The following is a 27626-nucleotide window of genomic DNA, read 5'->3' as shown; positions in this document are numbered from 1 at the left end:
TCAAAAGTAAGGGGTCCTATTACTGGGAAAGAAGGGAGAAATGGATATTGGGAAATAACTAGCAGGACAGGACACAGATGGAAAATCTCCTACTTAAATGTTGTGAGCACACTGGGGTATCTGAATCCAAATTAACAGACTTGATAGAAGTTTGAGTTAAGGTGTGTTTATCAAGAACCATAAAAGAAAGGCTTTGGATACAGTCAATGTTCTGTGCTCTCCACAACTGAAACTTCCTTTGCAGGCATTAAATTTAGGTGCCTTGAAATCAGCAATATTAATCATTTGAAATAAAAGAAAGAGATCTGCTTCACACAACCACCGTTTTTCCTTCTGCTCCTTTAAACCATCCATGTGAGATTTCCTGTTGAAATGAGACCAAAAGGGCAACCATCCACAGCCTCCTAGGCTGAACTACTAAAAAGGAATCTGTTGTTTATTTATTTCTGTCAGAACCAAGAGCCAAGAGGACCAGCCCTGGGGCAGATGTGTGTTCAAAACAATGATTGGGTTAATATGGAGACCAATGCACACCCAAGTAGGAATTCCTTTGGGCTGTTTCCAGTATCTTCATTAACTCATATACAAAAATCATGAAAGGTTCCATGATTGCCATGACAACAGTTTGCAGTGACTATGAAAGTCTGTGCTAAATGACCCAAGGGCAAACCTCTTTGAGAGATCTCAGATGGATTGAATTTCTGATATGCTAAATTTCTAGCCTTATTCTTAAAATCTCCCTAGTGATGCAGCACATTTGAGTCAATAAATGCATGAGGTCTTTTCGCTAATTAGAAACTCTGGCACAATCATTAAATAAGAGAAAAAAGATACTATGAAGGTAATTGGATATTCCCAAACTATGGAGATATCTGATTCTTGACCTCAAGGGTATTTCTAAATCATAGTCTATAGCTTGAAGCCAAAGTAATTTTCATTTTTCTATTCAGTATTGTCAGTCTGCTGCTGGGGAGGTGACTGATTGAAAGGAAGGCACATCATTCATTCATTTGACAAGTATTTACTGAATGTGAGCTGTGTACCAGGCACTGTTAGACACCCAGATACAAGAGCGATTGAGGCTCAGTTTATGCCCTCACAGAGCTCAATCTGGGGAGGAAGAAAGACAAGTCAACAGGCAATTATAATGTCCTATGTAAGTGCTAGGACGAGGGGAGCTAAAGGTACTCCAAAAGTATGGGGAATAAGCTGTGTATCTGGGAGGGCTTCCTGAGGGAAATGACACATCTATACTGATTCTGAAGGCCAGTTGGGATTGGCCAGGCGAAGATGGGGAGAAAAGAGTGTTATAAATAGAGAGAACACATCATGCTCATGGCCTGAAAAGCAGAAAGAGCTAAAAAAGTAGTTCAATACAGCTGAAATAGAGAGTAGGAGGTGAACATGTTGAGGTCAAAAATGGAGGCACCAGATGGTGAAGGGCTTTACTATATCCAGGGATCTGGACTTCATCACGAGAGCAATGGGGAGTATCTTGGTATGGGTTATTTTGGTTGCAATTAGCAGAAATCCAAAGCCAATTTGCTTACGCACAAAAGGGGATTTGGGCAAGACAGGAAGTAGCTTGCAGAGCTCAAGGCAGGAAGGCAGCTGGAACTCCCTGGGGCTGGACCCCAGATGGAAAGGCCTCAGGAACCGTCACCTCGGCTTCTCTTTGCATATACGCCTGTCTGTCTATGTCTGTCTGTCTTTCCCTCCCTCTCTCTCTCTCTCTCTCTCTCTCTGCAGACCGTGTCTCTCAGTCCTGATCCTGGGAGAGAGAATCTCATTGCATGAACATCAACTGGCAGGAGTCCACCCCTATGGTGGGAGCAAAGGGTTAGGGTTGTACTAAGGCAATGAAACCATCCTGCCAACAACAAACCCCTTTGCACCAATATATGAAGAGAGAAGAGAGGGAACACAATTTGTTAGTGAGTAAGCATTACAGATTTACGTGCATACATAGGTAACATGCAAGTGTGTTCCAAGCCTGAACAGAATTTCACACAAATTTTTGTAGTAAAGTGGAGGACAGGTTATGATAACTTGTCTTCTTGAGCAATAAATGGAAGCACCTCGTGTTTGTCTCCCAAACACCTGGAGACCCCTGAGCTCATTCTGGAGGTCAATGTTCACAGATCCAAGGATCATGAGGCGAAAGACCTTGCATCATTAAATCAAAAGGTCGGCCTTCTCTCAGCCTATTACCTCTTCAAGGAAACGCCCTAAGAGGAGAGGGTCCTCTCCACTAAACAAAAAAAGAAGCTTGATCATCTTATAGCTACAGTTCATGTCTCAAAATACATCTTAAAGGGAGCTGAAGAGTTTTAAACAGAAAGTCAAACTATAAAAGCAAGAAAGTGGGCTAGGTCGGTGGTTCTCTGAAGGTGGCTCCTGTATCTCCAGCATCACCTGGCACCTTTTGTCCCACCCCGCTCCCCAGACCTCCTGAGCCAGAAACTCCAGGGGTGGGGCCCAGCAATCTGTGTTTTAACAAGCTCCTCAGGTGATTCCGATGCCTCATAAAATTTGAGAACCAGTGAACTAGAGAGAGGACCCTGGTCAGGGCTGCTTACAGATATGAATGTGAAATCATTTAGGTGTATTCTCTTCAGTGTCTTCTAAACTCTCTTCTGACAGCCCTCAGATTTCACCAGTGTGTTTTCAAGACTAAAGGTCTTCACAACCCAAAGTCTAAAGTCAAATAACAAGGAGGAGGTAATTTGGTAGTGTTGATCAGTGAGCCATTTCCTGGCTCCTGCGACACGTGTCACCCTGTCCTAGACTCTCGGGGATCTAGTGCCCAAGGCTCGGTGCCACTAGTTAACAGAGCCAGATTTGAAACTCACATCTGGGTCTGGGTGTGAGTCAACCCCAGAGCTTTTGCCAACGGCGTCCTCCCAAGCTAGGTGGGACTAGGGAATGAGGTGTCTATAGCCTGGGAGCAGGTGAGGGTGTTAATGATCAAGGTCTGACCGAATAGAAAGTAGAAGAGTTATGGAGAAAGCAGAAAAAGGGGAAGAGCATGAATGTCTCCCATTGGCCTGGCTTGAGGAGGACTGAGGGTTACTGTTGCTCTCAGTGATAGTTAACACTTTCCCTCCTTACTACTTTCCCTTCTTTTTCATTTCTTTTCCCTCTCATCCACCTTTCCTTCTTTGCAATGCTTTGGTCTGCCCATGGCCCCCAGTTGTCTTCATGGACATTGCTTAGCTCCATGGCGGCCCTTTGGACCAAAAAGGTAGTAAATACCTAAGAGCATGTTGAAAATAATCCAGCATGGGGGTTTTACAAAGGAGAAAAGCAAAGATGAAAAAAGCAATTGGATGGATTCTCACAGCTCTACTACCCAAACCCATATGTGACCGTTCGTTTCAAGCTGATGTTTTGGTATCATGTGCACAGTTGTATTGGGTACAATCTTATTCCACCATATTTGACTTAACACATTATTTTCTAAATTAAATTAAGTCTGAATCCAAACTGCAAATTGCTGCAGGACAGTGGTGGAATTAAAATTCCATAATTATAGGGGTTCTCTCCTTCCCTGCTCCACCCCCTGGAAAGCTTATGCAATCTAGAAGATTCGGGGAGGTTTGCTGAGCTGCTCAGTGTCCAAGCCCGTGTTATCTCTGGAAGCTGGGCAGCTCCACTTTCCTTGGGATTTTGGCAGAGGTGGGGCAGCCCCCTACCCAAGTCTCCACACTGACGTGCATCACAGCAGGCGCAGTTCTGATGTGGTGCTCCTCTCAGGCAGCTGCTAGGGAATGGGAACATTCCCTCCTGGAACTTACCTGCCCACTCCCACCTTCCCAGTCTTAGAAGATCATTTTTTCTCCATCACTCTTTGGGGTGAACAAGCCCAATCCTCCCAAACAAGGGGGATTTGGAGAGTCTAATTCCCAAAGCCTAGAGAGAGAGCTGTCTTGGGCAATTCTGCCCTCTTTCCTGCAAACGTGAGCTCCGGAGGTAGAAGGACATGAGCCTGGCTATCTTCTTAAAATAGTAAAAGGAAAAAAATATAAAGGTGATAAACATAAGTTAATAACTTAATAAATTAACCTGCTATATAGTCCAAGGTAAAGTTTACCTTACTGTACTAATGAGAGTTTCATCACTTTATTTTTAGAGGTGACTTTTTAAAGGCTCTCACTTCTCGGTTATGTCTTGGAGCCGTAGATCTAACCTTACCTTAGTGGTAGGTTTAGTCAGCACAAATCTACGTAAGCAGTTTCTAACAAATTACCAAAATGTGGCTGCATTTTTCTCGACTGTTTAAGGCTACAAGTAATGATTGAAGGGTTTAGGTGTATTCATAACACTCTTCTCCTAAGACAGTCATGATACCTTATGAATTTTAGGGATTAATTTCATTTATGTGTAGGTTACACATTCAAAAAAGGCCTACTCTTCAACTCATGAGCCTTTCAGCCCATACTGTAATAAACACATCTTGTTTCTACATAAATTATATCTACCAAAGACTCTAGAACAATCCCTGCCTGGCAGAGTGTCTGTGCTAGACAGGAGAAAAGCCTTTCAAGTTGCAAAATCTCATCGATAGCTTTTCCACACATAAAGCTGCCCGAGAAAAGCCCCAAAAGCAATGGCTTTAGTCCAAAGTGGTGCCAGGTGAGATAGCATTACACAGATGGGAGCCATTGATGACTAACTCCATGCAACATGTTGCTGGTTGCCTGTCCTGCAAAGTCTGTGACTTCACTAAGCATCCAATCTTGCATAAGACAAAATACAAGCATGCAAAGGAAATCCTTCCCGGACCCAACCCCTATTCCCAACACACACCCAGAACTAGGTTAGATGCCTCCTAAGTGCACTGCACTTCCTCTATCAAGTACAGATGCTCCTTGACTTACAGTGGGGCTATGTCCCAATAATCTTAGAAAACATCTAAGTCAAAAATGCATTTAATACCCTAATAAACCCATTGCAAAGCCAAAAAACCAGTAAGTCAAACCATCATAATTCAGGGACTTTCCACAATTACTACATATTATCCTAAGAGCTTTTTTAAAATACATTCTATCTTCTCAACAAGACCAAAAGCACCATGAAGATAGAATTAGTGCTCATTGGGTAATTGCTGGATGTATGTACAGACAAATGAGCAACAAAAGCCACTGTAAAAGAAAGCAAAATGTGGTAAATTCTACATAAAAATAACAAGGAGTCTACAATAGGATTCATACTTGTTTCATGAAAGAATGTTCAAGACTAGACATGAAAAATGCGTAGAATTTTCCAGAGGTGGGTGGCAGGCCTTTCTATGTGGACTAAGCCCAGATATCATGGGGAAGAGGAGGGGGATGAGGTCAGGAAGCAGTGAGTGGCATGGTCAGGTTTAAGTGTCGGGGCGTCACGGGAGGTGCAGCTAGAAGGTGAATTAGAACCCACCAGGCAATGCCAATCTGAGAAGCCTTTTTTTTTTTTTTTTTGCTATTGGCTAGAGGGTGGGGACTCTTGAAAGTTTTCTGAGCAGAAAATATACATGATGAAGACAGCAATCAGATAAACAAGATAGTCTCCACCAGCAGGGCAGCTACCTTCTGAAATATTTCCATGACATTAGAGTCTGTTGAAATAGACAACTTGGGGGTGAAATGTACAACCTGTAACTCACATGGGTCTGTCTCTTCAACACGTTAATCTTAATATCTTGTAAGGCATGGAAAGATTTTTGCAATCAACCTTGAAAGGATGGATGATTCCTGAACCTATTTCCTTGGGCATGAAAAGGTCACTGTTAGTCAGGGCATTGGACACAGATGAAGAGAGAAATACGGCTCTGTGGTTACAGGCTTTGGTATAACATGCACCCAGCTTCTTGGGTATGTTTATGTGTAGCAACTTGTAAGTAATCCCCAGTGTTGCTTGCTTCTTAGACACCTGGTGCCAACACCAGTGTGTTCACACAGATTGCCAAGTGTGCCCTTTCTCAGACCATGAGAACGGAAAGGCATTAATTTTCTAGCCCTCCTTCTAATGTGTGGGTGAGAAAGAGGGCAGACTCTCTGTGTTACAGATTTCCAGTTGACTTAACTTTACCATGACAATTCTCAGAAGTAAGAAGAAAACAATACAAAGGAAAATTACACAAGAAGCATTGCCTTGCAGGTTTTGGGGGTAAAAGCACACACAAACACACACACACTCATACACAGCCTATTTGCTAGATATACCCCGCATTCACGCACTAGTGGTTGTTGGCCATCTTAAAGTTTAGAAAAGCCCTGTTAAGATTTTCATAGAGAAGCAGCAATTTAACTTCTCTTCAGTCATGGAAGAGGCACCCAGGTGGGGCTAGCAAAGCTTTGCATTTATAGCCAGAGGGCCAGGGTTCGGGTCTCAGCTCTGCCACTTATTTGGTACTTGAGCTTGAACAAGTCAACTTGCCTCTCTGGAAAATGGAAAAAATAAACCTTTCAGGGTTTTGTAAGGATCAAGTGAAAGAATGTGTATTATGGTCTTTTGTAACTTTAAATATGTTACTTTTAGAGACATAAACTTCTGCAGCTGCCACAGGTCAATTACCTTCTGTCATCCAATCACTCCTTCATCACGTCCTTCTGTGAGAGAGGGATAAAGGCATTTTCTCAAGCCCGGCAAAATCATTGATTAGAACGACCAATCTTCATAGACTTTTTGACATGCTTAAAGCTTGAACTTGGAATTATCTGCTGAGACAAATACCTTTTATTAGATTTGTATTTATGAAACTGTTTCCATTGCATGTCCATGTCCCCCCCCCCCAATGTTACTTGTATAGATTCTTCTTGGGAAATTTTTATGATCAAGGGAGATATTTTTCTTTTTTTTTTTTTTTTTTGAGACAGAGTCTCACTTTGTTGCCCAGGCTAGAGTGAGTGCCATGGCGTCAGCCTAGCTCACAGCAACCTCAAACTCCTGGGCTCAAGCGATCCTCCTGCCTCAGCCTCCCGAGTAGCTGGGACTACAGGCATGCACCACTATGCCCGGCTAATTTTTTTCTATATATATATTTTTAGTTGTCCATATAATTTTTTTCTATTTTTAGTAGAGATGGGGTCTCGCTCTTGCTCAGGCTGGTCTCGAACTCCTGACCTTGAGCGATCCACCCGCCTCGGCCTCCCAGAGTGCTAGGATTACAGGCGTGAGCCACCGCGCCCGGCCTCAAGGGAGATATTTTTTAACGCTCAATGCTGTACATGTTCTTGGCAAAGGCTTGACTCAGGTGAGAGTGTGGCATGGCATTGGAATCAGACATATTGGGGTTCAAATCCAGCCCACCATGGACCAAAGCTGTAATTTCATAACCTAGAGATGTCACCCCAGTCTTAGCTTGGCCCCCATGGCTCCTCAGACGTCAGATTTAATCTATGTAAAAACCAATTCTATTATCTTTTTTGAAAGTCTGGAGCTCTCCTCCAGATTTCTGAAGAATCTGCAATTTCCTTCCTCATGATTGTCTCTGCCTAGCCACTTCTGGGTTCTCATGACCCTCCTGCCCTGTTCTGCCCTGTGGCTCAGCTCTTTCACTGCCTCCTACAGGAAATCTCCCTGCATTCAATATCCTGTCATGTTTTAGACACTATACTACAGATTTTCAAAGCAACAGAAGGGGTTGCCTCAAGGAGCACATGACCCTCTGTCCACCAGCATGTCACTCCACCCCCTCTCCCCTCCCACGTCATGCTCCACCCTCCCTCTCTCATGTAACAAGCTTATTCTACAGCTAGACGTTCCCTCTTGCCTCTCTGAACAGTTAAGCTCCTACACAGGCCCTTGGAAGCTCAGTAGGCTTATCAAGAAATTTCTTCTGAAAAGAATATTGTGCTGTCCGGAAAAGAGTTCTAGCAAAAGCAATTGTTGACATCTTGGTCACAGTGGGATTGTGAGTCCCTCTAGTCCCCATGTGATCTGATTTCTGATGACCTCCCAGGCCTCACCGTGGACCTCTCTCCCCCTTGCTCACTATGCTCCAGGCACACTGGCCTCCTTTGTGTTCTTCAAACCACCAAGCCCGTTCTCACATCAGGGCTCTTGCCCTGGCTCTTCCTTCTGCTAGAAGGTCCTCTTCCCAGGCCGCACTGGCAGGCACCTTCTCATCCTCTATCTACCAGGGGCAGGAAATTAAGTAGAAAGGAATACAGGGACCAAATCCTTTAGGGCCTTGTAGACCATCTTAAGGAGCTTGGACATTATTCTAAGGAGAGAAGGAGGCCAGTGAAGGGTTTTGAGTAAGAAAATGATGAAATCTAGTGACATTTTTCAAAGTACCACGCTGGCTGTTCAACGGAGAAAGAATCTGGGCAAAGGGTGGGCAAGCACAGAAGGAAGAAGGCAACACAGGAGGTTACTGTGTTAACAGTCCAGATAGGAAATGTCAGTGACAGACCAAGGTAGAGGTCGAGAGAAATAGCAGATTTAGAAATAAAATTAATAGGCGTTCCTAATGGATTAGTTTCATTCATTCATTCATTCAGCAGACATTCTATTGAATTGCAGTGAACAAAGTAGATGAAAATCCCTGCCCTCATGGAGTTTATATTCTAGTAGATAAATGAAGATATAACTGGAACTGGGACCTAAAAAGTAGTAGCATTTAAACAGATGAAAGGAAAAAAGGGTTCCAGGTGTGAGAAATGATTCACACTAAGTTTGCAAGACAACATGCATTTAGAAAGTACCAGAGACAGTACTGACAAGCCCAGATGTTCCATGGAAGGGCCCATGTAAAGGCCTTAAGGATTTTGGAATTTTTACTAAAGGCAGCAAAAAGCTATTGGTGGTTTTTGAGCAAAGACTCAACATGATCAAAAACTGCTTGAGAAAAATGGAAGAGACGCTTTGCAAAAGCAGTCGCTACAAAGGAAGAATGAACGTGACCTGGCAATCAGGATCAAGAGGAAGGATGCATTCATCTTCAAATTAATGATCATTTGTATTTTATTAAACTAACAATTTTTTGCATAATTATCTTAAAAATAGGATTTTACTTTAATTGAATATCACAGTCCAACAAAATGTAGTTTAATATCAAAACTTTTCACATATAAGTTCTTTCATGCTTTTGTAATTCTTCCTCATTAAAAAAAATAAAACAAAAATTCTTCCTCATTAATAGATACAAGGCAAGCTTACAATGACCTTCTCTAATTGATAAGAAAATTTGTTTTCCAGAATCAATGTGGCGCGCCTGGGATCAGTGAAAAATGAATGGCGAAGTAAGGAACGTACAGTTTGATTTGGCCTGTTACAAAACTGGCTTATTGTGCATGACATCACCCAGTAAGCACTGTTATTAGCCCAGGCAGGAGACGCAACCCACTGCAAAAACATTTGCAATTCTTCCTCTAAGATTCCAATTTTGCACGTAAACAGCAAACAGTTTTCTGTTCTGGGAAGAGAACTTTTGCCCAGGGACCCTGTAAGTTCAACACAGCAGACACATGTCCCTCAGTGAGGTGATCCTACAGTTCCACATAGTTTGTAAGTCGTTCTCTTTTCCCTGTGGCTGGTTCCCAGGGCCTCTGGGAAGGAATCCTTGGCAGATACTGAGGTGCTCTAATGTGAGCTCTGACGTGAAAGTGATAGTGACTAGGAGAAGGCAAGGTAACCCGATGGAGTCACACGAGGGAGCGGGTCAGGGCACAAGGGGAGAATCAGAGCAGACAGCCAAGCAACAGGTTTCTGTGCAAAGGTTCCACTGATGCAGGTCTGGGCTCACCCTGGCTCTCTGACTTTGGCCTGAGGTTTCCCTCACTGCCACCAGCAACTGTCAACTCAGGAAGAAGTGGAAGAGGCTTTTGTCTTGTTTTCTCCAAATATTCCTGGGAATAAACCTTTCTAGAACTTGTAAATAAGTTCTCACCTGAGGTTAACAGTGGGGAGACAGCACTCCCCTCTGACTGTCTGTCCTGACATTTGCCAAGTGTCTTCCTGCTCCGTTCAGACCTCACAATGATACTTCTTGAGCTGCCTTAATTGCGACTTGTCCTCTTAGGGAAGTCTGATTTCTGCACTTTTAAGATAAAACCCAGAGAAGGGAGAAGGGAGATATGAAAATGAACCTTAACAAAAGAGAAAAAAGGAAAACCTAAGCTGTAAGCATTGAATAGTTCAAAAACATTCAGAGGAAATGAAAAGGTAAATCATTTCATTTGGGCCTTAAGTGGAGAGGTAGAAGGTTCTTTGACAGTTGCAAACAAGCAGACTACCTCACAAATAACTAGGAGAATATTGTAAGGAAATAAACTACGGTTTCCATATAGTTAAAAAAGAGCTACCAAAAAGATGCAAATGATTGCTTTTTCTTGGCTGGATATAGACATTATACTTTTTAATAATTTTCACAATTACCCCACAAAATTTAATTAGTCCACTCTATCCAGCTTAATGTTCTGTACAAATTAAACAAGTATTTGACCTGTAGCCACACTTTGCCATTGCTCCTTGTTCTTCCAAAGTGCATGAGCATTTGTGCTTGATTTCAATTTTTCCCCCTGTGGGAAAAATTAATGAGTTCATTGACCAATTTTGCAGATAAAATTGGGTGCAGATAAAGTAGATCTTATTTAAGTTACTTCTCTGGGTTTTGTAAAAAAAAAAAAAAAAAGAAAGAACGAAAGAAAAAAGAAATGAACAAACAAAAAACAAATGCCCCTTTAAAAAGGGAGTGGGGGTGGGGATTGATTAGCAGGAAGTAAAATAGTCCCATGTGAAATTTTCCCTTGTCTTTTAAACCAACTATTTCATGGAAAATCCTACCGCACGTACTGTGTGCACCCTGAAGTCATGGTCATTGTATAATACTCATGCAATAAGCTTCCTGATAGAGCCTCATTTACTCAGTCCCAAAAGATTTAGTTGGCCTGACAGAAGATCCAAAATCTGAGTGCCAAAGTCACATCAAGATTTAATCCCAGTTCACAGAGCTTGTCACCTCCTATTTCAAAGAACTAAGAACCAGAAAGAAATCTTTCATTTTCTTTACATCTAAGGGAGGAGATGCATTTGCTGGCGGGGGATCTGCCGAAGGGAGGGGAGTTGAACACATTCTGTTACACCCAGGGATCAAACAACTAACTAATTTAAGGAAAAGCTATACTGGCATCTTCAGTCCAAGATTTGCCTTTAAAAAAAATATTCTGAGACTCAAAATAGTAAATGCAGCCTTGAGTATCAGAGTTTAAAAGAATGAAAGGTAAAAAGAAATAGCTGGTGCGGAGGCAACCTCTGGTGGGGAGAATGAAACCACAAAACTGTTTTAAGCACAGTGCTCTACTTCTTAATGCAAACCACAAATTGCTTAACCCTGTGATCAAACTCAGCCTTGTGGTTCCCAGGAGAAGCTCCATGCTGGCCCAGCCCTGAGTGGCAAAGATGGTCTGGGAGGGGTGTTTAAGAAAAGAGTAGGAATTCTGACTTCAGCTCTCCCTCCAGCCTGAATGAAATGCAACTCTGCTCATTCCGGTACACAAGGGTTAAAAAAGAAGAATAAGAAGAAGAAGAAGAATATGCTTTTTGGATACAGCTGGAAGCCATTAGCAGCTCTGAGACCATCTCAGTAACCCAGTTAGAGGGTGGGTGGCCTGGCAGAGCTCCTGGATCCATGTGTGTAATCACAGACTCTTAGTGCTGGGAGGGGTTTTATTCCTACCTCCCACCCCATGTCGAAATCCCCTCTTCAACCACTCAGCCTCTGCTTGCGCACTTCCACCAAGAGCCCACTCACTGCTTCCTGAGGCAGCCCGTTCCTTCCAGGGCAACTTCAATTCCTAGAAAGTTCTTCTTGGCAAAATTTTCCCCTATAGAAAGTCTACCCTTTAAGTTTTAACTTGGCCCTCTGGTGCCGTAGCACACAACAGTCCTACTTGTGAAGACAACACCAGTTGCCTCCAAATTCTTGCCTTCTCATGGGCAAATGACCCCTTCCTGCAAACCGTCCTTTTCATTGGGCAGTTTCCAGACTCCTCCTGAGTCTTTGGACTGTGCTTGTGTTTGAGAGTCCCTTCTGAAGAATGGGGCCCGGAACTGAATACATTCCCAGATGGAAGGGCACCAGTACAGTACCCTCCAGAGGACCTTTTCCTTCAGGAGTTTTGGAGGAAAAATCTTTGCAGGGAAGATGCAGCCCCGCCCCCTTTTATAATAGATACTGTCACTTGAGCATCTACCCCACCTCATCCCCAGACAAGCTTTCAGCTCCAGAACTTGCCTACTGGATAGTGCTATCCTGGCAGGAGCAATAACAAAGCCGCAAAGGAGGGAGGAAAGAATGAACGGGCTTCCCTGGCACCTCAGCAGGGGAGCTCCCAGATTTCCAGCAAGTGTTGGGGCAGATGAGAAAAGATCATTCCCATCGTGACCCCAGATCTAGGCCTAGAGGATCCCCTAGGACAAAGGCAAAAGATCACTTTTATTATGTATCTCCCCCGTCCAAAAACCTTCCATTGCATCCCACATCCTGCACAGAATACAAGCACTCCAGCCTCCTTAACCTGGCCCAGCCCTACCACGCCACCATCGTCCCACCAGGCTCCAGCGCAGAGCCTTCACCCAGCAAGCCAACCTTGCCCAGGTCACTCTGACCAGGCTGACTGTGGGATCCCTTGCTTGCCCTTCCTGGAACAGCTTTCCTTCCTCCTGTAAAGTTGTCTGGGATTTTCTCTTTTCCTGGACCAGCTACAGAGCACCTGAAAAACCAGTACTCACCTGCCATTGACTCATTACATTTCTGGCCACTGGAGGTTGGGTCTTTCCCAGAGTTCTCTTTTTCAATTAATTGTCCAAATCAGCACAGGAATCAGCCTTTTGTTTTTGCTCTCAGCAGGTTAAATGCGATGGATGATCATTGTTGTTCTTTTGGTCTGGGGAATGTCCTAATTACATCTTTGCTTTCATTTTATGGAGGGGAGGCGGGGTCAGCTCAGGCTCTGGCTTTTAGAGATTAAGTAAATAAACAATTATGACCTAAAGAGTCCCCCCCATAAAAAAAGCTGGTACCCAAGGTGTCATTTTGACCTAATTGTATTCCCAGATGTGCCTCAGATCAACTGTGATGTCAAAGCTGGGAAGATAATCAATCCTGAGTTCATCGTGAAATGTCCGGCAGGATGCCAAGACCCCAAATACCATGTGTATGGCACTGATGTCTACGCATCCTACTCCAGCGTGTGCGGCGCCGCTGTGCACAGGTGAGTCGCTCTGAGCTACTTCCTAACTAGTGATCAGGGTGTTGACAGGGAGCCCCCCATGCAGGGGTGCAATATTTAGTAAACAAAAACGTACAAATTTAACTGAGCATCGTGCATTTTATCTGGCAACCTCAGCCTGGAAAGGAAGACCCAGAAGCCATGCACGGTGCTGTGTCTCCTTTCACAGCACTCCGTGGAAAGGACAATGGACTCCTCTTTACGCCTTGATGGGGAGAGGAGGAGAATTCTACTCTCTCATGCTCATGACAGGGAGACCAAAGTTCTTGACAATATAAAGCATTTTTTTCTACCTGTATGTGCTGGGCAAGAAATGATAGGAATGTGACCAAGGAAGGGCCAGAAATTTGGAGGAAGAAATTTCACAGCTATGGTGATGGCTGGAGAAAATAGAATGGGAGAAGTGAGATGAAGGCAGGCAGGGGATGCCACTTGGTCAGCTGTTGGTCTGGGATCCAGGGAGGAGGACAGGAGGTGTGGTATGCTTTGGACTAAGTCACTGCCTAAGTGAGGAGAGGCAAAACTGACCTTCACAGAATCTTCATGCCTCTTTTGCTTAAGTTTGGAGTCAAAACACAATGTATGTTGCTTAAGTTTGGAGTCAAAATACAAATGTATGTTGACTTAATATCTTTGCAATAAGGCTAATGTGTATGTGCCAAGCATTTTCCCTACATTATCTTATTTAATCCTGACAACAATTCCTCTATGCAGTATCTATTCCTATTAAGCACATCTTAAAGACGAAGATAGGTTGAAGAGCTTTCCTAAAGCTACATAATTAAAAAGTGTCAGAGGGGACTGGAACCCAAGTCCAGCTGACTGCAGTGCCTGTGTTGCCAGCTGCTGCCTAGCACAGCTTTGAGACATGGCTCCCAAGTCAATTCTTGTCTCCTGGGTGCTGGATGAAGTTTCTGAATTATTTGGGGGTCTGGTATCTTTTTCCTTTTCTTCATTTGCACATAAGTCAGTTGATTGTTCAGTTGTACCTCTACTGGAGAGAGAGAAGATGTAAAATTCATTTCTTTTCAAGAGGTCTAGTTAGTAGACTCTCTGAAATTTAAGGGAAACAGTAAGAAAAAAACTTGCATAAAATAAGGTTTAAGAATTACTAATAGATTTCATTGGCCATACTACTCCTTTTCCCACTACTGCAGAGGGGTGCTGAGCTAAATGGTTTTTCAATGGGACTGGGACTACGCAAGCTCTATTAAAAATAAGAAGTGGAACATTAAAGAAAAACACCACCAAATGCTGCTTCTTAATTCCAGACCATGAACGAAAAATATTTTCATGCAAAAAGGAAGGAGGTATACAAATCTACACAGGCACACATGCACATGTGCATGCTCCCACACACACGAACATGCCTCCCACACGTACTTACACACACATGCATGCCCACCAAGGCCGTCAGCACTCTCCAGTCTGTGTCTGTGTAGACACTGCAGTGTCTGTGTAGACAGTGACATCTGCTGTAGAGGCTGAGCCTGTCTTAAAGTTGCCTTCATTTTTCCAGTGGTGATCCTAGATGATTGGCACTTATTTCCTCTGGCATTCGCTGGATCTCTCTTGCCCTTCCATGTTTCCTACGCAGAATAGAGCCACAAGAGTAAATCTGACCTCACCAAAGATGTCATCAAAATGACAAGTTATCCCTTACGCTATGATTTTCTCGTTCTAGCATCATCTCAACCCTATGAGGCTGCTGATAGCGTCCCCATTTGCTAGAAGAGGAACTGAGGCCTCTCTTCATTAATTCAGTTAATTAAATTGCTAGTTAGATGCACATTGAAGATTAAAACTCATGTCTCCGGACTTCCAGCCCTGAGCCCGGGGTGACATATTTACATAAGAAGCAGCAAGTCCCAGCACTGCTTAGTATACCAAGTGAGGACTCATAGTTGGCAAAGGCTTTATGGTGGAAGGACACACTCCTGGGGTGAAAATAAGAAGGGCCAGGCCTCTGCAATCCCAGTGTCTGGGTTAGGGTGTAGGAACTTGGTGGAAAAAATATGGATGAGGGTACAGGGCAGAGGAGAAGAGCTTGAATGTTTTAACAAGATGTGCTGCTTGAGCAACTGAGTGCCATTATGGCTTCCTGCACCAGTGACAGATAGAGTGGAAAAACTATTTGGAAAGAGGTGTCACTATTCATGGGGAGGATGAATAGAAGTCTTCAGGGAAAGCAGACAGGAATTTTGGACGCTATCAGCTTTGTTTTTCACAAACAGAGCCAGCCTGTTTTCAGAAGGCAGGATTTAAGACACAGGGAACAAGAGCAAAAAGTTCACTGGGGATCTACAGCCAATGTCCTACTAGAGTCCCCACAGTCAGAACAGGGACACTGCAGAGAGTATGCTTTGGTTTAGAAATTCAGATTAATGTGGATTAAAGGATTTAATATTCACATACTGTATCATGCTCAGAGGTCTTATGACAAGCAATTCCCTTGATTCTTTCAAACCAAAGGGATAATGAACATATTTGAGGCATCGTATTTTGTCTCTGCCTTATCACAAATTAACGCCTGTATTGAAAGGGGGCCGAGTGCTGGGGAGGGGAGAGATTTGTCTGAGACAGAGCAATGAGAAGACCGTCTCCTCGCAGAGCACTCTTCATTCGGATCTCAGACCAGACACCCCCTCAGAACAGCAGCTGTTCCAGACCTGACCTGGTGGTGAGCTGTCCCTTCTCTCTGAGCCAGGAACTGGCCCTCAGCTGATCCCCATCACCTGCACCAGGGTCAGGGAGGAGGACATCAGGGCCATGCTCTGCACCATGTAGGGTGTCTGAGAAATGCAAAGAAATGGAACTGGTTTTGCTCTTCCAGAAAATATATATGAAGTGCCTACATCTGAGTGATACGAATGAGGACACATTTACATAAATTCTCCAAATGACCATGGCTCTGAGCCCCCATCTGGCTCCTAAATGGAGCCGCAGCCTCTCTCCTCCTGCAGTATCTCCTGCACCGGTCGAGTCTCCCTTGCATTCTGCTTCCTCACACAGCTGGTGCCTCCTGAAGTTTACGGACCACTCACCTTTCCAGGATCTGCCCTGGAAATATCCACGCCCACCAGTTAGGTGCCCCCCACCACGAGATGAGGCTTCACTCTCTGCCCCAACAGGAAAATCGCATAAGAACACAAGAGTTCCCCATTTCTACCTGTCCCAAAGTCGGGGTTTTCAGTCTCACACAGCCCTCACAAGGGCTGGCAGCTACACAGTCCGGCTTGAGAATCCCCTCCCTGTTCCCTGCAAACAGGCAGAGGGAAGCTCAGCCCGGGGTGAGCGGGAGCAGGGGAGGGCTAGAGAGGGGCTTCCCTCCCTGAGTGGCAGCTACCATGCTTCAGACATGCATGTGCACACAGCTCCCCCAAAACAGTTCACGGTAGATCCAAAGACCAAACAATGTCTCCAGAGGACAAGAAAAGACTGAGGGTTATTTCCATTTTCCCCATAGGGGCAATTTTTTTTTTTTTTTTTTAATAATTAGAATTTTCAGCCTCAGCCAGTGGTATGCTGGTCAATGTTTAACAACCAGCTCTCCGAGAGGGAGGGGATGGGCCTGATTTGCCAATTCGCATGGTGTAAATACCCCCCCACGGTTGATTCACAGTTGATTCCAATCTACCAATGTCAAGTCAACTAGCTCACACGATCCCGAAAGCTTAATGATCGGCTCTCACAAGCCAGTATGTGTGGAACCTACATACCACTGACAGACCTTCTTACAAGGAAACAGGACATGCCGTCCTTTCTGTAAGAAACTTTTCCATTTAGTTGGAAGACAAAATTAACTCCAGAAATTTTTAGGAACTAGTACAAGACAGAAAAAATCAGAGTCTAAGTTGTAAGAACAAGATTCTAAGGGAGGTGGGGGTAGCAAAGTCGTGTCAGAATCTCTGTGGGGAAGGTGCTAGAAACTGGGCGGCCCCTTGACAGCGGCACAGGCCTGGTCAGGCAGAGGTGGGCACCAGGTCTCCCGGAGTGGGACAGCAGCGTGACCAGAGCCGTGGGGGTGGGGATGGCGTGGGGTGTCCGGCAAGCTGAGACCGGCATGCCTGCTGCTGGGAGAAGTGAGGTGACTCGGTCATGGGGAGCCCCCAGACAAGACAGGGCAGTGGAGTCGAGAGGTGAGGAGGCGTTGGCATCCTCGTGCTTTTGAACCCTGAGAGGTAGCTGTAAGCAAGAGGAACAACCCCAGGATGAGGTAGGTCAGTCAGACCTGGGTTCAAATCCCTCTTGCAATTCACCGGTTACAAACTGTCGAGTGAGTCACTCGACCTCTCACAGCCTGTTTGATGGAATGACCGGGAATAGCCGCATTCCGTCCACGCCACAGCTCAGAGGTTTGCTGGGAGGACCCAGTGAGATACCGTATGTGAGAATGATTTTAAAGCAATTAAGTGCTTTACATGTCGAGTATTATTACCACTTTCTTTCCTTCTGGGCCATTGGGAAGTTGAGTGTTGAAAGTTGTTGACTCACCATGAAGGTGGGAGGGCAGGAAGTGGCAATTCTCTCATTCCTGCAGGGAGGGAAGGGTGCTGATGGGAACAAGTCAACATCTTTTTTTTTTTTTTTTTTTAATCCCCTGTACCATAAATTGTAGATACCCAAAGGAGCCATGGGGCAAGAAATGACGAGAAAGTGCCATTCAGGAACCAGATGGAGCCCCTGCCTAACATAGAAGGAAAGACGTACATATGCCAGTCACCATCCCGTCAGAATCTAAAACCTTGCAGAATCCTAGAAATTTAAGAAATGATTTTCAGTCTTTTGAGGACTCTTTTTAATGAGTTTAATTGAGCCGCATATCTTCCTTCCCTGACCCACAAATAAAAAGGATTTTTACTTTTAATAATTTCATACCACCCTTTGAAATAACTGGATTCATTCTGCGATGTCACAAAACCAAATTGGAAATGGTCAATCAAGAAAGAGGTTTTACTTAAAAGAACTAGTGAGAATGAGAAAACCAAGGAAATGGAATCTGAGGCATGGTGGCAAAGGGAAATTCCTGTCTGAGGCCAGCCACAGCGGCTCACACCTGTAATCCTAGCGCTCTGCCAGGCCGAGGCGGGAGGATCACTTGAGCTCAGGAGTTCCAGACCAGCCTGAGCAAGAGCGAGACCTGTCTCTACTAAAAATAGAAAAATTAGCCGGGCATGGTGGTGCATGCCTGTGGTCCCAGCTACTTGGGAGGCTGAGGCAGGAGGATCGCTTGAGGCCAGGAGTTTGAGGTTGCAGGGAGCTAAGACGACACCACAGCACTCCAGCCCAGGTGACAGAGCGAGACTCTCTCTCAAAAAAAAAAAAAGAAAAAGAAAAAGAAAAAAGAAATTCGTGACTGACAGATCAACCAGGTCCTGTAAGACCTGGGAGTTCAGGTGTAGGGCCCAGTGATAGAGGCACTGTTTGGGGGGTTGGGCCCCCCAAAGGTAAACTTTTCTTAATCTCGCTACTTTCATATGTCTAAATAAAGATGGAGACTAGTTTGATAGTCTGTTGATCACGTCAAAGAATATTTCTGTTCTTTCTTCAGCAATTATTCTTTTCTCTTCATAGTGGCGTGCTCGATAATTCGGGAGGGAAAATACTCGTTCGGAAAGTGGCTGGTCAGTCCGGGTATAAGGGGAGTTACTCCAACGGTGTCCAGTCACTGTCCCTGCCGCGGTGGAGAGAATCCTTCATCGTCTCAGGTAGGACCACACGCGGGAGAAACGCTGCTAGTCAAGGCCCTTGGGCTGACCCCCAGGATGACATGTGCTCTCTTACGTGTGCTGTCAGTTTTTGTGTATGGCCCACCTCATTTCATAAAAATCTGAACCATTAGTTTTGATAATTAGGATTATGAAACAATAAATGATAATTACGTGGTAGATCACTATGGAGTCAGGAAACATTTAAAAGGCTCTAACTGCTCATTTTAAATACACTGCAGCCATCTGCAAGTCCCATCACATTTTTAATTACGTGAAATGTATTTACTAACTTGAGTTTTTGAGCTAGTCCTTTAATTAGGACAAATACGCCTCATATCTAGAACCTCATTTCCTGAGATTCCTGGTAAATGAATAGATAGGGGCATATGCTCTTAGAGAGAGCTATAATTTTATTTTAGAGTTCTAAATTGTTATTTAATTGTTTCACTTTTCAATCAGTTCTCCCTACCTAGATTTTATAGATAATTATCTTCACTCTTCCCCTTCCTTTCAAAGACGTGATGTCAATGGGCTAATGATTAATGTGATTTCACAATGAAAAGATAATCACGTATCTTTGTACTATCATGACCTACCCTCACATTTTTTCTATTTTTGTGAATTTCCTCAACCCACTTTTTTTATTTTAAAGTTTTTTAAATTTACAGAAAAATTAAAAGAATAGTATAATGAATATCCATATTATCTTCACCTAGATTCACCAATTGTTACTATTTTGCTACATTTGCTTTAATTTTTTATCTATCATTTATCTATACTCTGCTCTGAACTATGTGAAAATAAGCTGCAGGCATCATGACACTTTATACCTAAATACTTTAGTACACGTCTTGTAAGAAGAACAAGAACATTCCCCTAAATAACAATGCCAATACCATACGTAAAAAGTTAACATTGATACAATAATATCATATAATAAACAGTTATTTAATTGTATCCAATGATCCCTAAAATATTCTTTATAATAATTTCTTCTTTTTTTTTTTTTTTGGATCCACAATCTAATCAAAGACCATGCATTGAATTTAGTTGTCATGTTATTTAATCTCCTTTAATCTAAAAATAGCCCTACCACACTACTTTTTTTTTTTTTTAGACAGAGTCTCGCTCTGTTGCCCAGGCTAGAATGCCATGGCGTCAGCCTAGCTCACAGCAACCTCAAACTCCTGGGCTCAAGCAATCCTTCTGCCTCAGCCTACCAAGTAGCTGGGACTACAGGCATGCGCCACCATACCTGGCTAATTTTTTCTATGTATTTTTAGTTGTCCAGCTAGTTTCTTTCTATTTTTAGTAGAGATGGGGTCTCGCTCTTGCTCAGGCTGGTCTCGAACTCCTGAGCTCAAACTATCCGCCCACCTCGGCCTCCCAGAGTGCTAGGATTACAGGCATGAGCCACCCGCGCCCGGCCTACACACTACCTTTTTTGGTCATGAATGGCACTGACATCTTTAAAAGTCCAGGGTAGGGGCCTACTACTATATTCCACAATCTGGACCAGTCTAACTGTTTCCTCATGACTGGATTCAGCTGAAATATTTTTGACAAGAACACATAGTATCATAGCATATCCATTGTGTCATAATACAACAATCCTATCAAGAAGCATATAATGTCAATTTGTCCAATTGTTGGTGATGCTAAGTTTGATTACTTGGATAGTTTACCATATCTCTCCATGGCAAAGACACCTTGGAATTCATAAGCAGTCTGTAGAGTGATACGTTGAAACAGCTTGAGTAGCTTGTTCCCCCAACAAATTTCGCCCAGTAATTTTAACACCAATTGCTGATCCTCACTGTAGCAAGTATCACATTAGTAACTGCAAAATTATAACCTTTCCAATTGTCATTTCTTCCACATTTATTAGCTAGTATTCTTATATAAAGAAGAGTTTTCTTCCTCTATCCCCTGCACCTATTTTTCTAAGTCTGCTATGGACTCATGGATTGTTTTTAAAAATACAACATGTTATAATTCATTATAATCATTACCTTTTTGGTGCTCAAATTTTCTAGGATTGGCCAGTGGAGTTTTTTAAGCTTCTGATATGTCCACATTCGTGTTTGAGCACAACACAATGTTTTATGCTCACCTTATACTTACCCTACTCTGGACCTCAATCTCCCATTTTCTCTAAAGAGGTTCCATGGGATTTTAAACTAGATTCAAATCAAGCTTCCTGGCCTCCCAACAAGACTAGGTGGCTTGGGACTGTCCTGAGAAAGAGCCAACTATAGAAAGCCAACTGACGCAGTGAAGAGAGAAATGTCTCATAATGTAGTGGGTCTGCCAATCTTGGTGGTTTTCTAGCACCACTAGGCACCCCGTGCCTCAAGCCCCACTCTCCTCTATCGATAGAGTTGTAGCAAGACTACAAACAGACCTGTTAGTATTCTTCTCAACTCGAGCAGTCCCTATTTCCTTCTACCTGCCGAATTCTGCACACCTAGGGTTCAAATCAGACTCATTTCTTTGTCAGATCGTGAAAGGGCATAAAGCGCTTTACTGTGGGTCTTTGCCTTACAACAGAGAATTCAAAACAGGTCCATATGAAAATGCTAATGTCCATATGAAAATACAAACATGTTCAGATAGAGAGAAATATAATCTCCACATAGATGTTCACCAAGTAGCTCCTGCCTAAATAAGGGCATTTCAACCTGAAGGGCTCAGTCTGCATACAATCCAAGAATCTCAACAGAGGTTTAAAAGAACAATTAGTTTCATGACAGTAGAGATGTTTTGGGTTTTTTAAATGAAAATCAATCTGCCGAGATTATTCTCTATAAATCTCAGCTTCCATCTCCCCTCATTGCACATAGTGACATTTAACCGAAAATACTTTTTCCCAATGATAGCAAACATCGGCGCTTCTGCAATGGCTAAGAAGCCTCTTCCAGACGGTGAGTTAGGAGTGTGTGCTGCGGCGCAGGGACATTCACTGACTGGCAGCCAAGGAACCTCCCTGTTAGTCAGAGGTTCACAGCCAGCAAGTTGAACTGGACCATGTCAGAATCCTCTTCCGAAGGCTCAGACACCTCTGTGACCTTTCTCTAGGTTTTTATTTCTAATTTTCACATATTCCTGTGCTCCTTTAATTAATTCACTTTGGCAGGCTGAGAAGGGAGAGGGGACATGCATTTTTGGTCAGCAAGGTCTTTGGAAAGTCCAGGAGACAAAAGGTCGGTGAGGGACCCCCTAACACTGCCCGATTATTCTTAGATCCACATTTCAGAAATCTGAGCTCATGCTCATTTTCCTGCTGAATAGAAACGGAAAGAACCATAGGGTTTCGGATGTGAGAAGAATAGTAAATGGAGGGAGACAATGGCTCCTCATCGCTTTCTGTGGATAAAGTGTGGTCCACGGATAAGGGGCCCTCATGGAGTCTGAAATAACCTCCATCATTGTCTATTCAGAGAAGGCCTGGACGTGGGTCTTGACAGAATGTCCAGTTCTGTTCCCCAGGTGATTTTAATGAGGTGAAGTAACACGAGTCAGCCCAAATATTTCGCCTCATCCACACTTTGAGTGGCATTTATAGGTAATACCAGAATAAATGTTTGCATCTTTATGGAGATATATAGTTCCAAATCATTTTAACTTTTTTTTTCCATTAATTCCCTACATCTTTGTGTAGTAAGTAGGGCCCTATCATTATTCGTATTTTCTTAATGAAGAAAATGAGAGCCTCAAAGATTGAGGCAGTTAATTAAAGGTAAAATACAAACAGAAACCCAGATTTTCTTACTCCCAATCTCTGGTCCTTCCTGAGACCCTATTATATTCTGTCTGCTTCACAACTCTACAGTCCCTCGTGCGGATAGGATGTTGGTGAGATGATGACTAGAGCCCCTCCCACACCCCCAGGTTCTCCATGCAATACTGCCCACTCCCTCCTCCACGGCCCCCCTCCACGGCCCCCAGCCCCAAAAGCCTTCCCTCAGGTTGACAGCTGGAATGCTTTTATTATTACATGAGAATAACAGCTAATAGGTGATACCACTCCCAAGAGTATTTGAATTTTAACAGAGATAAAGGCATTAAGATATTCCTTCTCTAAATACATATTTCCTGAGCACTTTAGTACATTCCACGCTTTAGGCACTGGAAATTCAACAGTTACCAAGTCAAACAAATTACTTGCCTTCAGGGGGCTTGTGACATTCCAGCGGCACTTTCAGTTTGTGGAACAAAACTCACATGGTGGAATTTCAGCCATCATTTCATGGTCGGAAGAAAGACTTTTGCAGGCGGCAGCCTTCTCCAGTCGCACCAGGCTTGGTGACTGCTTCCCAGATTGCCTGGTCACTTTTCTATTTTATGCCTCCACTGTCTCCCTGATAGGCAAGAGCGTCCCTCCTCCTTGCCTGGCATCTAAAGTGTCTCTCTCTGGGTGAGTAAAACATGGTTATTTTCAAGGCTGATCTATATTTACCTACTTTCAGGTTTCTCGACTACCGTGGGATTCAAATGGATCCCTTAGGGTCTGTGAAAGTGATAGGCAACCAGCCTAAGCCCAGAGCACTCCATCATCTAAAAGGAGAGCACGTGGAATGTTTTCACATTCATCTACTGATATAATTAAACATTCCAAGCCACGTGTATGAAAACCTTAGCTTCCCTGCCACATCTTCATGAGCGAAAGCAGGGTTGCTGATGTTAAACCACTCTGAGACATGGAGATTTGATTGTTTCCATTCCAATATTAATAAAACACAGGCTATACGGGAAAACAAAGCGCCACTTGACTTTCTCATTGTAATTGACAATTCAGCATCAGGGAGACTGATTTTATTGAACTCAAGGGAAGTAAATTGGAAGGAGGGAATCAACTTATCAGTACAGAACCATCTAAAACCTCTAGCTCTAGAAATAAATCTTTTTTTTTTTCCTTTTTTGCAGAAAGTAAACCCCAAAAGGGTGTAACCTACCCATCGGCTCTTACATATTCATCATCTAAAAGCCCAGCTGCCAAAGCAGGCAAGTGTTCACCTGTGATTTAATCTAAACCTTCTGAGTTGGTAAACAGGCAATATTGCGTTTTAGGAGATAGTGTAGAAATTAACATCTTAACTGGTCAAGCTCCACTGATTTGGTAATATTTTATCAGATGCCAGGAACGTGGGCACAGAAATCAGTGGGATCAGAGGGCTGGGGCTGAAGAGTGAAGGCTTTATTTTTTTGTTTTCCAATTCCAGGATTGTCTCCATATTTGTGTCATTTTTATTCAGGGTGACTGTTGCCTTGAATTTTATTATATTGTTACTTTAGAAGATGACATGACATTCTGTCTGGAAATGTTTCCTGGCAGCTACAAGGAAAAAGGCTGTATCTACTTAGGTATGAAATGCAGGGAAGCAAAGAGAATGATGTGGCTTGTGTGATAACAGCAAGCTGCTAATCCGAATAACCCAGGCCAAGAATACCCTGTCTATGGGGTGGTGCCAACCCAGCTTCCATGTGAACCACAAAAGAGGGTACAGGTGGACCTCAGGCCAAGAAAATACCTTTTTTCTAGGTTTCTGTGTTAAATCAAGAACTGTGTTATGCATTATTTTCTCTTTGGAGGTGCTTTGACTTCCCACACAAAGAGAAGCTGTGAGTTGCTTTATAATGGGATTTTGCATTGCTTCCAGGTGGGCTAGCAGCTGACTCCATTCAGGTTCTCTTCATGTACTTAAGGTGAACGTGGTTTACAAATAGCAATAGAAGCTAGCATTTATTGAGCATTTGCTGTGTGCCAGGCATTGTTCCAGGAGCTTTACCTGATCATTGCATATGATCACCCCAGACTACCATCGGTACGCACTGTTGCCCTAATCGTTTGAGGAAAGTACAGCACAGAGAAGTTAAGTAACTTACCCTTTGTCAAACAGCTAGAAAGTCACAGACTTGAGAATCAAATCCAGACAGTCTGAAACCCCTCTCCAAATCATTACCCTAGATTTTCTTACGCTAATATAATATCAGTGCACATGAAGAGTCCCGATTTGAGGAGCCTTGCCATACAAATAAGGAATGTTTCCTGTCTTTTCCCCCAATTACTGCTCCAACTATACCTCTAATGACTTTTTAATGAGTCCAGTGGTTTAGAGCTGTTTGTTTAGTTGCAAGGATACAGCTGTTCCCCACCCCTAGCCACAAACTGGCAGTGGGTACTGGTGCCTCATGGACCATTTCTGAGATATCACCTGTCCTTTTTTGGCATAGGCACAGGGAAGAGGACTGGGTGGCAGAGATCTCCTTAAGTGGCTGGCTTCTCTGTTGTTTCATTTAGCCCTGCAGCCTCACGGGATGATTTCTGAGCAGGTGATGTGTGTGGACATCTGGCATAAGGGGACAGTGTTCAGCTGTATCCCGGCTCCCTCTTGTTGGGCCAGAATTCTGTTCCCCCATTGCTTTCTCCAAGTTAGGTAACTCACCCTTGGGCCCCCGGCAGCCTCTTCACACAGAGCCATGGGAATGGCTGGGTCCTCTTTGGCCCCCTCTGGGGTCTGGGGAGTGAGGTCACCGTCCTCTTTCCATTCACTTCCCCTGTGGCTGCCGAGCCCTGCTGGCCTGGGCCACACCAGCCGCACCCTCCCCTCTCAGAGATCCCTAGGGCAGAAGCAGTCCCCATGTTCAGGTAAAGCCCCCAACTTCAGGGACCACATGTCAAGCAGTCCTTATTTTTTACCCTGAGGGGAAGAGCACTTCTAGACTCCTAGAATACTTCCCCCAAACTCTCTGCAAGCTCCGCTCCTACAGTGTGCGAGGTGGGTCTGTGGACAGATCGTGGGGGAATGAGATGCCCGTCTCCCTCCTCGCAGGCCCCTGCGATCTTGATGTCTGACTCTCTTGAAGCACCTTCACTTGGCTCGGAAGGAAGGGAGGAAATATCCTCTCGCCCTGGACGCTGCTCTTCCTGAAAGGTGGCTACTGACACCTCCCCTTCCTCTGGCCCTTTCCTTCTGCTCACTGGCCCGGGGTGAGGGGATGCTGGTGGTTGTGCAGGTTCTGCTGGAACAGCCTCACCTGTGGGAAGTTCAGCGGCACCTCTCCTCGTTTGGAAAGGGGTACTTGGGCCCTTGGGCTTCAGCTTTGAGCCTGAGTCCGGACAACAGGCAGAGTCCCACACAACCTCCTGTGACTGTAGCTACCCACAGAGTGCTTGCTCTGTGCCAGGCACCTGCACTATAGTCACCCTGGACAGAGTGCTAGGATCTTACCCTGTTCCAGATGAGGGCGCTGAGCCTTAGAGAGGTTTAGTAATTTGCCCATGGGCATAGTCCTAACCAGCCCACATAAAACTCAAATTCTGATTGTATCACCTTAAAGCAAGTAAAGGTGGGAGGAGGAGAAGAGTGAAGGGGAGAGAAACTATAGTCAAATCATGACTTAGAATATACAATCCATGTGGTTTCTACATCCTATACAGCAGAGACCATTTCCAGAACTATCTACCCCAAACACCATTAAGCCCCAGCAAGCACTTGTTTCAGATGCCTGAGTCATTGACATCCATGAGGATTGGGGTTGGGCCAGGACACTTTCCTCCAATTTGCTGCTACAGAAATGTATGAATCAGCAAGAGCCATAGTTAAACACCATGCATTGCTGATATCACTTGTCCCCTCTCCCAACCCCTCTCAACTTTTGATGACAGCATCACTGGGCATTACTGTCAACTCCTTATTTCGAGATCATGCACGGTCATCAGAGTCGGAAATATTAAGTTCACTCATTCATTCTTCATTCATTCATTCAATACCTATGTATTAAGCACTTCCCATGTGCCAGACCCCAAGCTAAATTATAAATATTGCAGCATAAAAGGGATACCTGGGGTCTCACCCAACCTCAAGATAGAGGAATCTCTTTCTTTAAAGTCGCAATCCCACCATGGAGTCCATGGAGTAAATTCTCATGAATTCAAATTAAAAATTCCAGTAAGAATCATGGAGGAGTGTCCCCCGTGTTGCCACTCTTCCTTAAATGATAAAATCCCTTTAACAACTGGGGGAAGCAGCAGAGATGTAGGGCCAGCAGTTGCTCAGGGCTCAGCGTGCCCCTATAAGATGCTTCCTCGTCTCTCTGAGAATGTGAGTCAACAGGTAGGTCAGTCTAGGGTGGTCCCCCGACAGCACAACCACCTTCTTCCACGGGAAATTATCTCACTTGAAAAATAGAAAGCACCTTGATTTGCCCGGTGCAGACCACACTGAGGACAGACACTACCTGAGATTTAAATTTGTTCCCCTGGGCAGCTGTTATTTGGCTGGAGCCACTCGCCACTCGGGGCTAAATAAAAACAGGTAAGTGTTGGTGTGTAGATGTTCATCAAGAGACAAGAGAATAGATCTCGTTAGAGGTTGCTGAGCAAGAGTGTCAGGAAAACGCCCTACTGCCATCCTTGGCTGTCTACTAAGTCCCTCATGCTGGAAGAAAGTGAAGCCAAAGTTTATTGCAATAACTTCAACTTCCCAGGAACCTCCTGCCCTCCTGCCTATACCCACCCAAGCCACTCCCTCACCCTCTCTTGACAATGAAATGGTTTTGGCGAGATCGCAAGAGACCTTGGGCCGCCCTCTAATGGGAACCACATTCAGGAATCTTGAAGCTGCTCATGACTTGCCCCCCACTTTATTCCCTTTCGTGGAAAAAAGCATGAATTTGGAATCAAACAAACATGGGT

At 44.1% G+C, this 27626-nt stretch overlaps 1 protein-coding gene across 9 annotated transcripts in view; it reads left to right on the top strand.

Annotated features, from left to right (window-relative positions):
- Window positions 1-27626, top strand: part of VIT (vitrin) — a 105732-nt gene that overhangs the window by 34214 nt on the left and 43892 nt on the right. For all 9 annotated transcript variants that reach the window (XM_069494216.1, XM_069494215.1, XM_069494214.1 and 6 more), the window contains exons 4-6: window positions 13043-13199; window positions 18792-18925; window positions 23855-23932. In XM_069494216.1, the coding sequence (XP_069350317.1) occupies window positions 13043-13199; window positions 18792-18925; window positions 23855-23932 (369 nt within the window). The remainder of the gene's footprint in view (window positions 1-13042; window positions 13200-18791; window positions 18926-23854; window positions 23933-27626) is intronic.

The sequence above is a fragment of the Eulemur rufifrons genome, chromosome 19 (assembly GCF_041146395.1).
Source record: "Eulemur rufifrons isolate Redbay chromosome 19, OSU_ERuf_1, whole genome shotgun sequence".
Taxonomy (NCBI): domain Eukaryota; kingdom Metazoa; phylum Chordata; class Mammalia; order Primates; family Lemuridae; genus Eulemur; species Eulemur rufifrons.
This window is presented reverse-complemented; position numbering and strand designations above follow the sequence as displayed.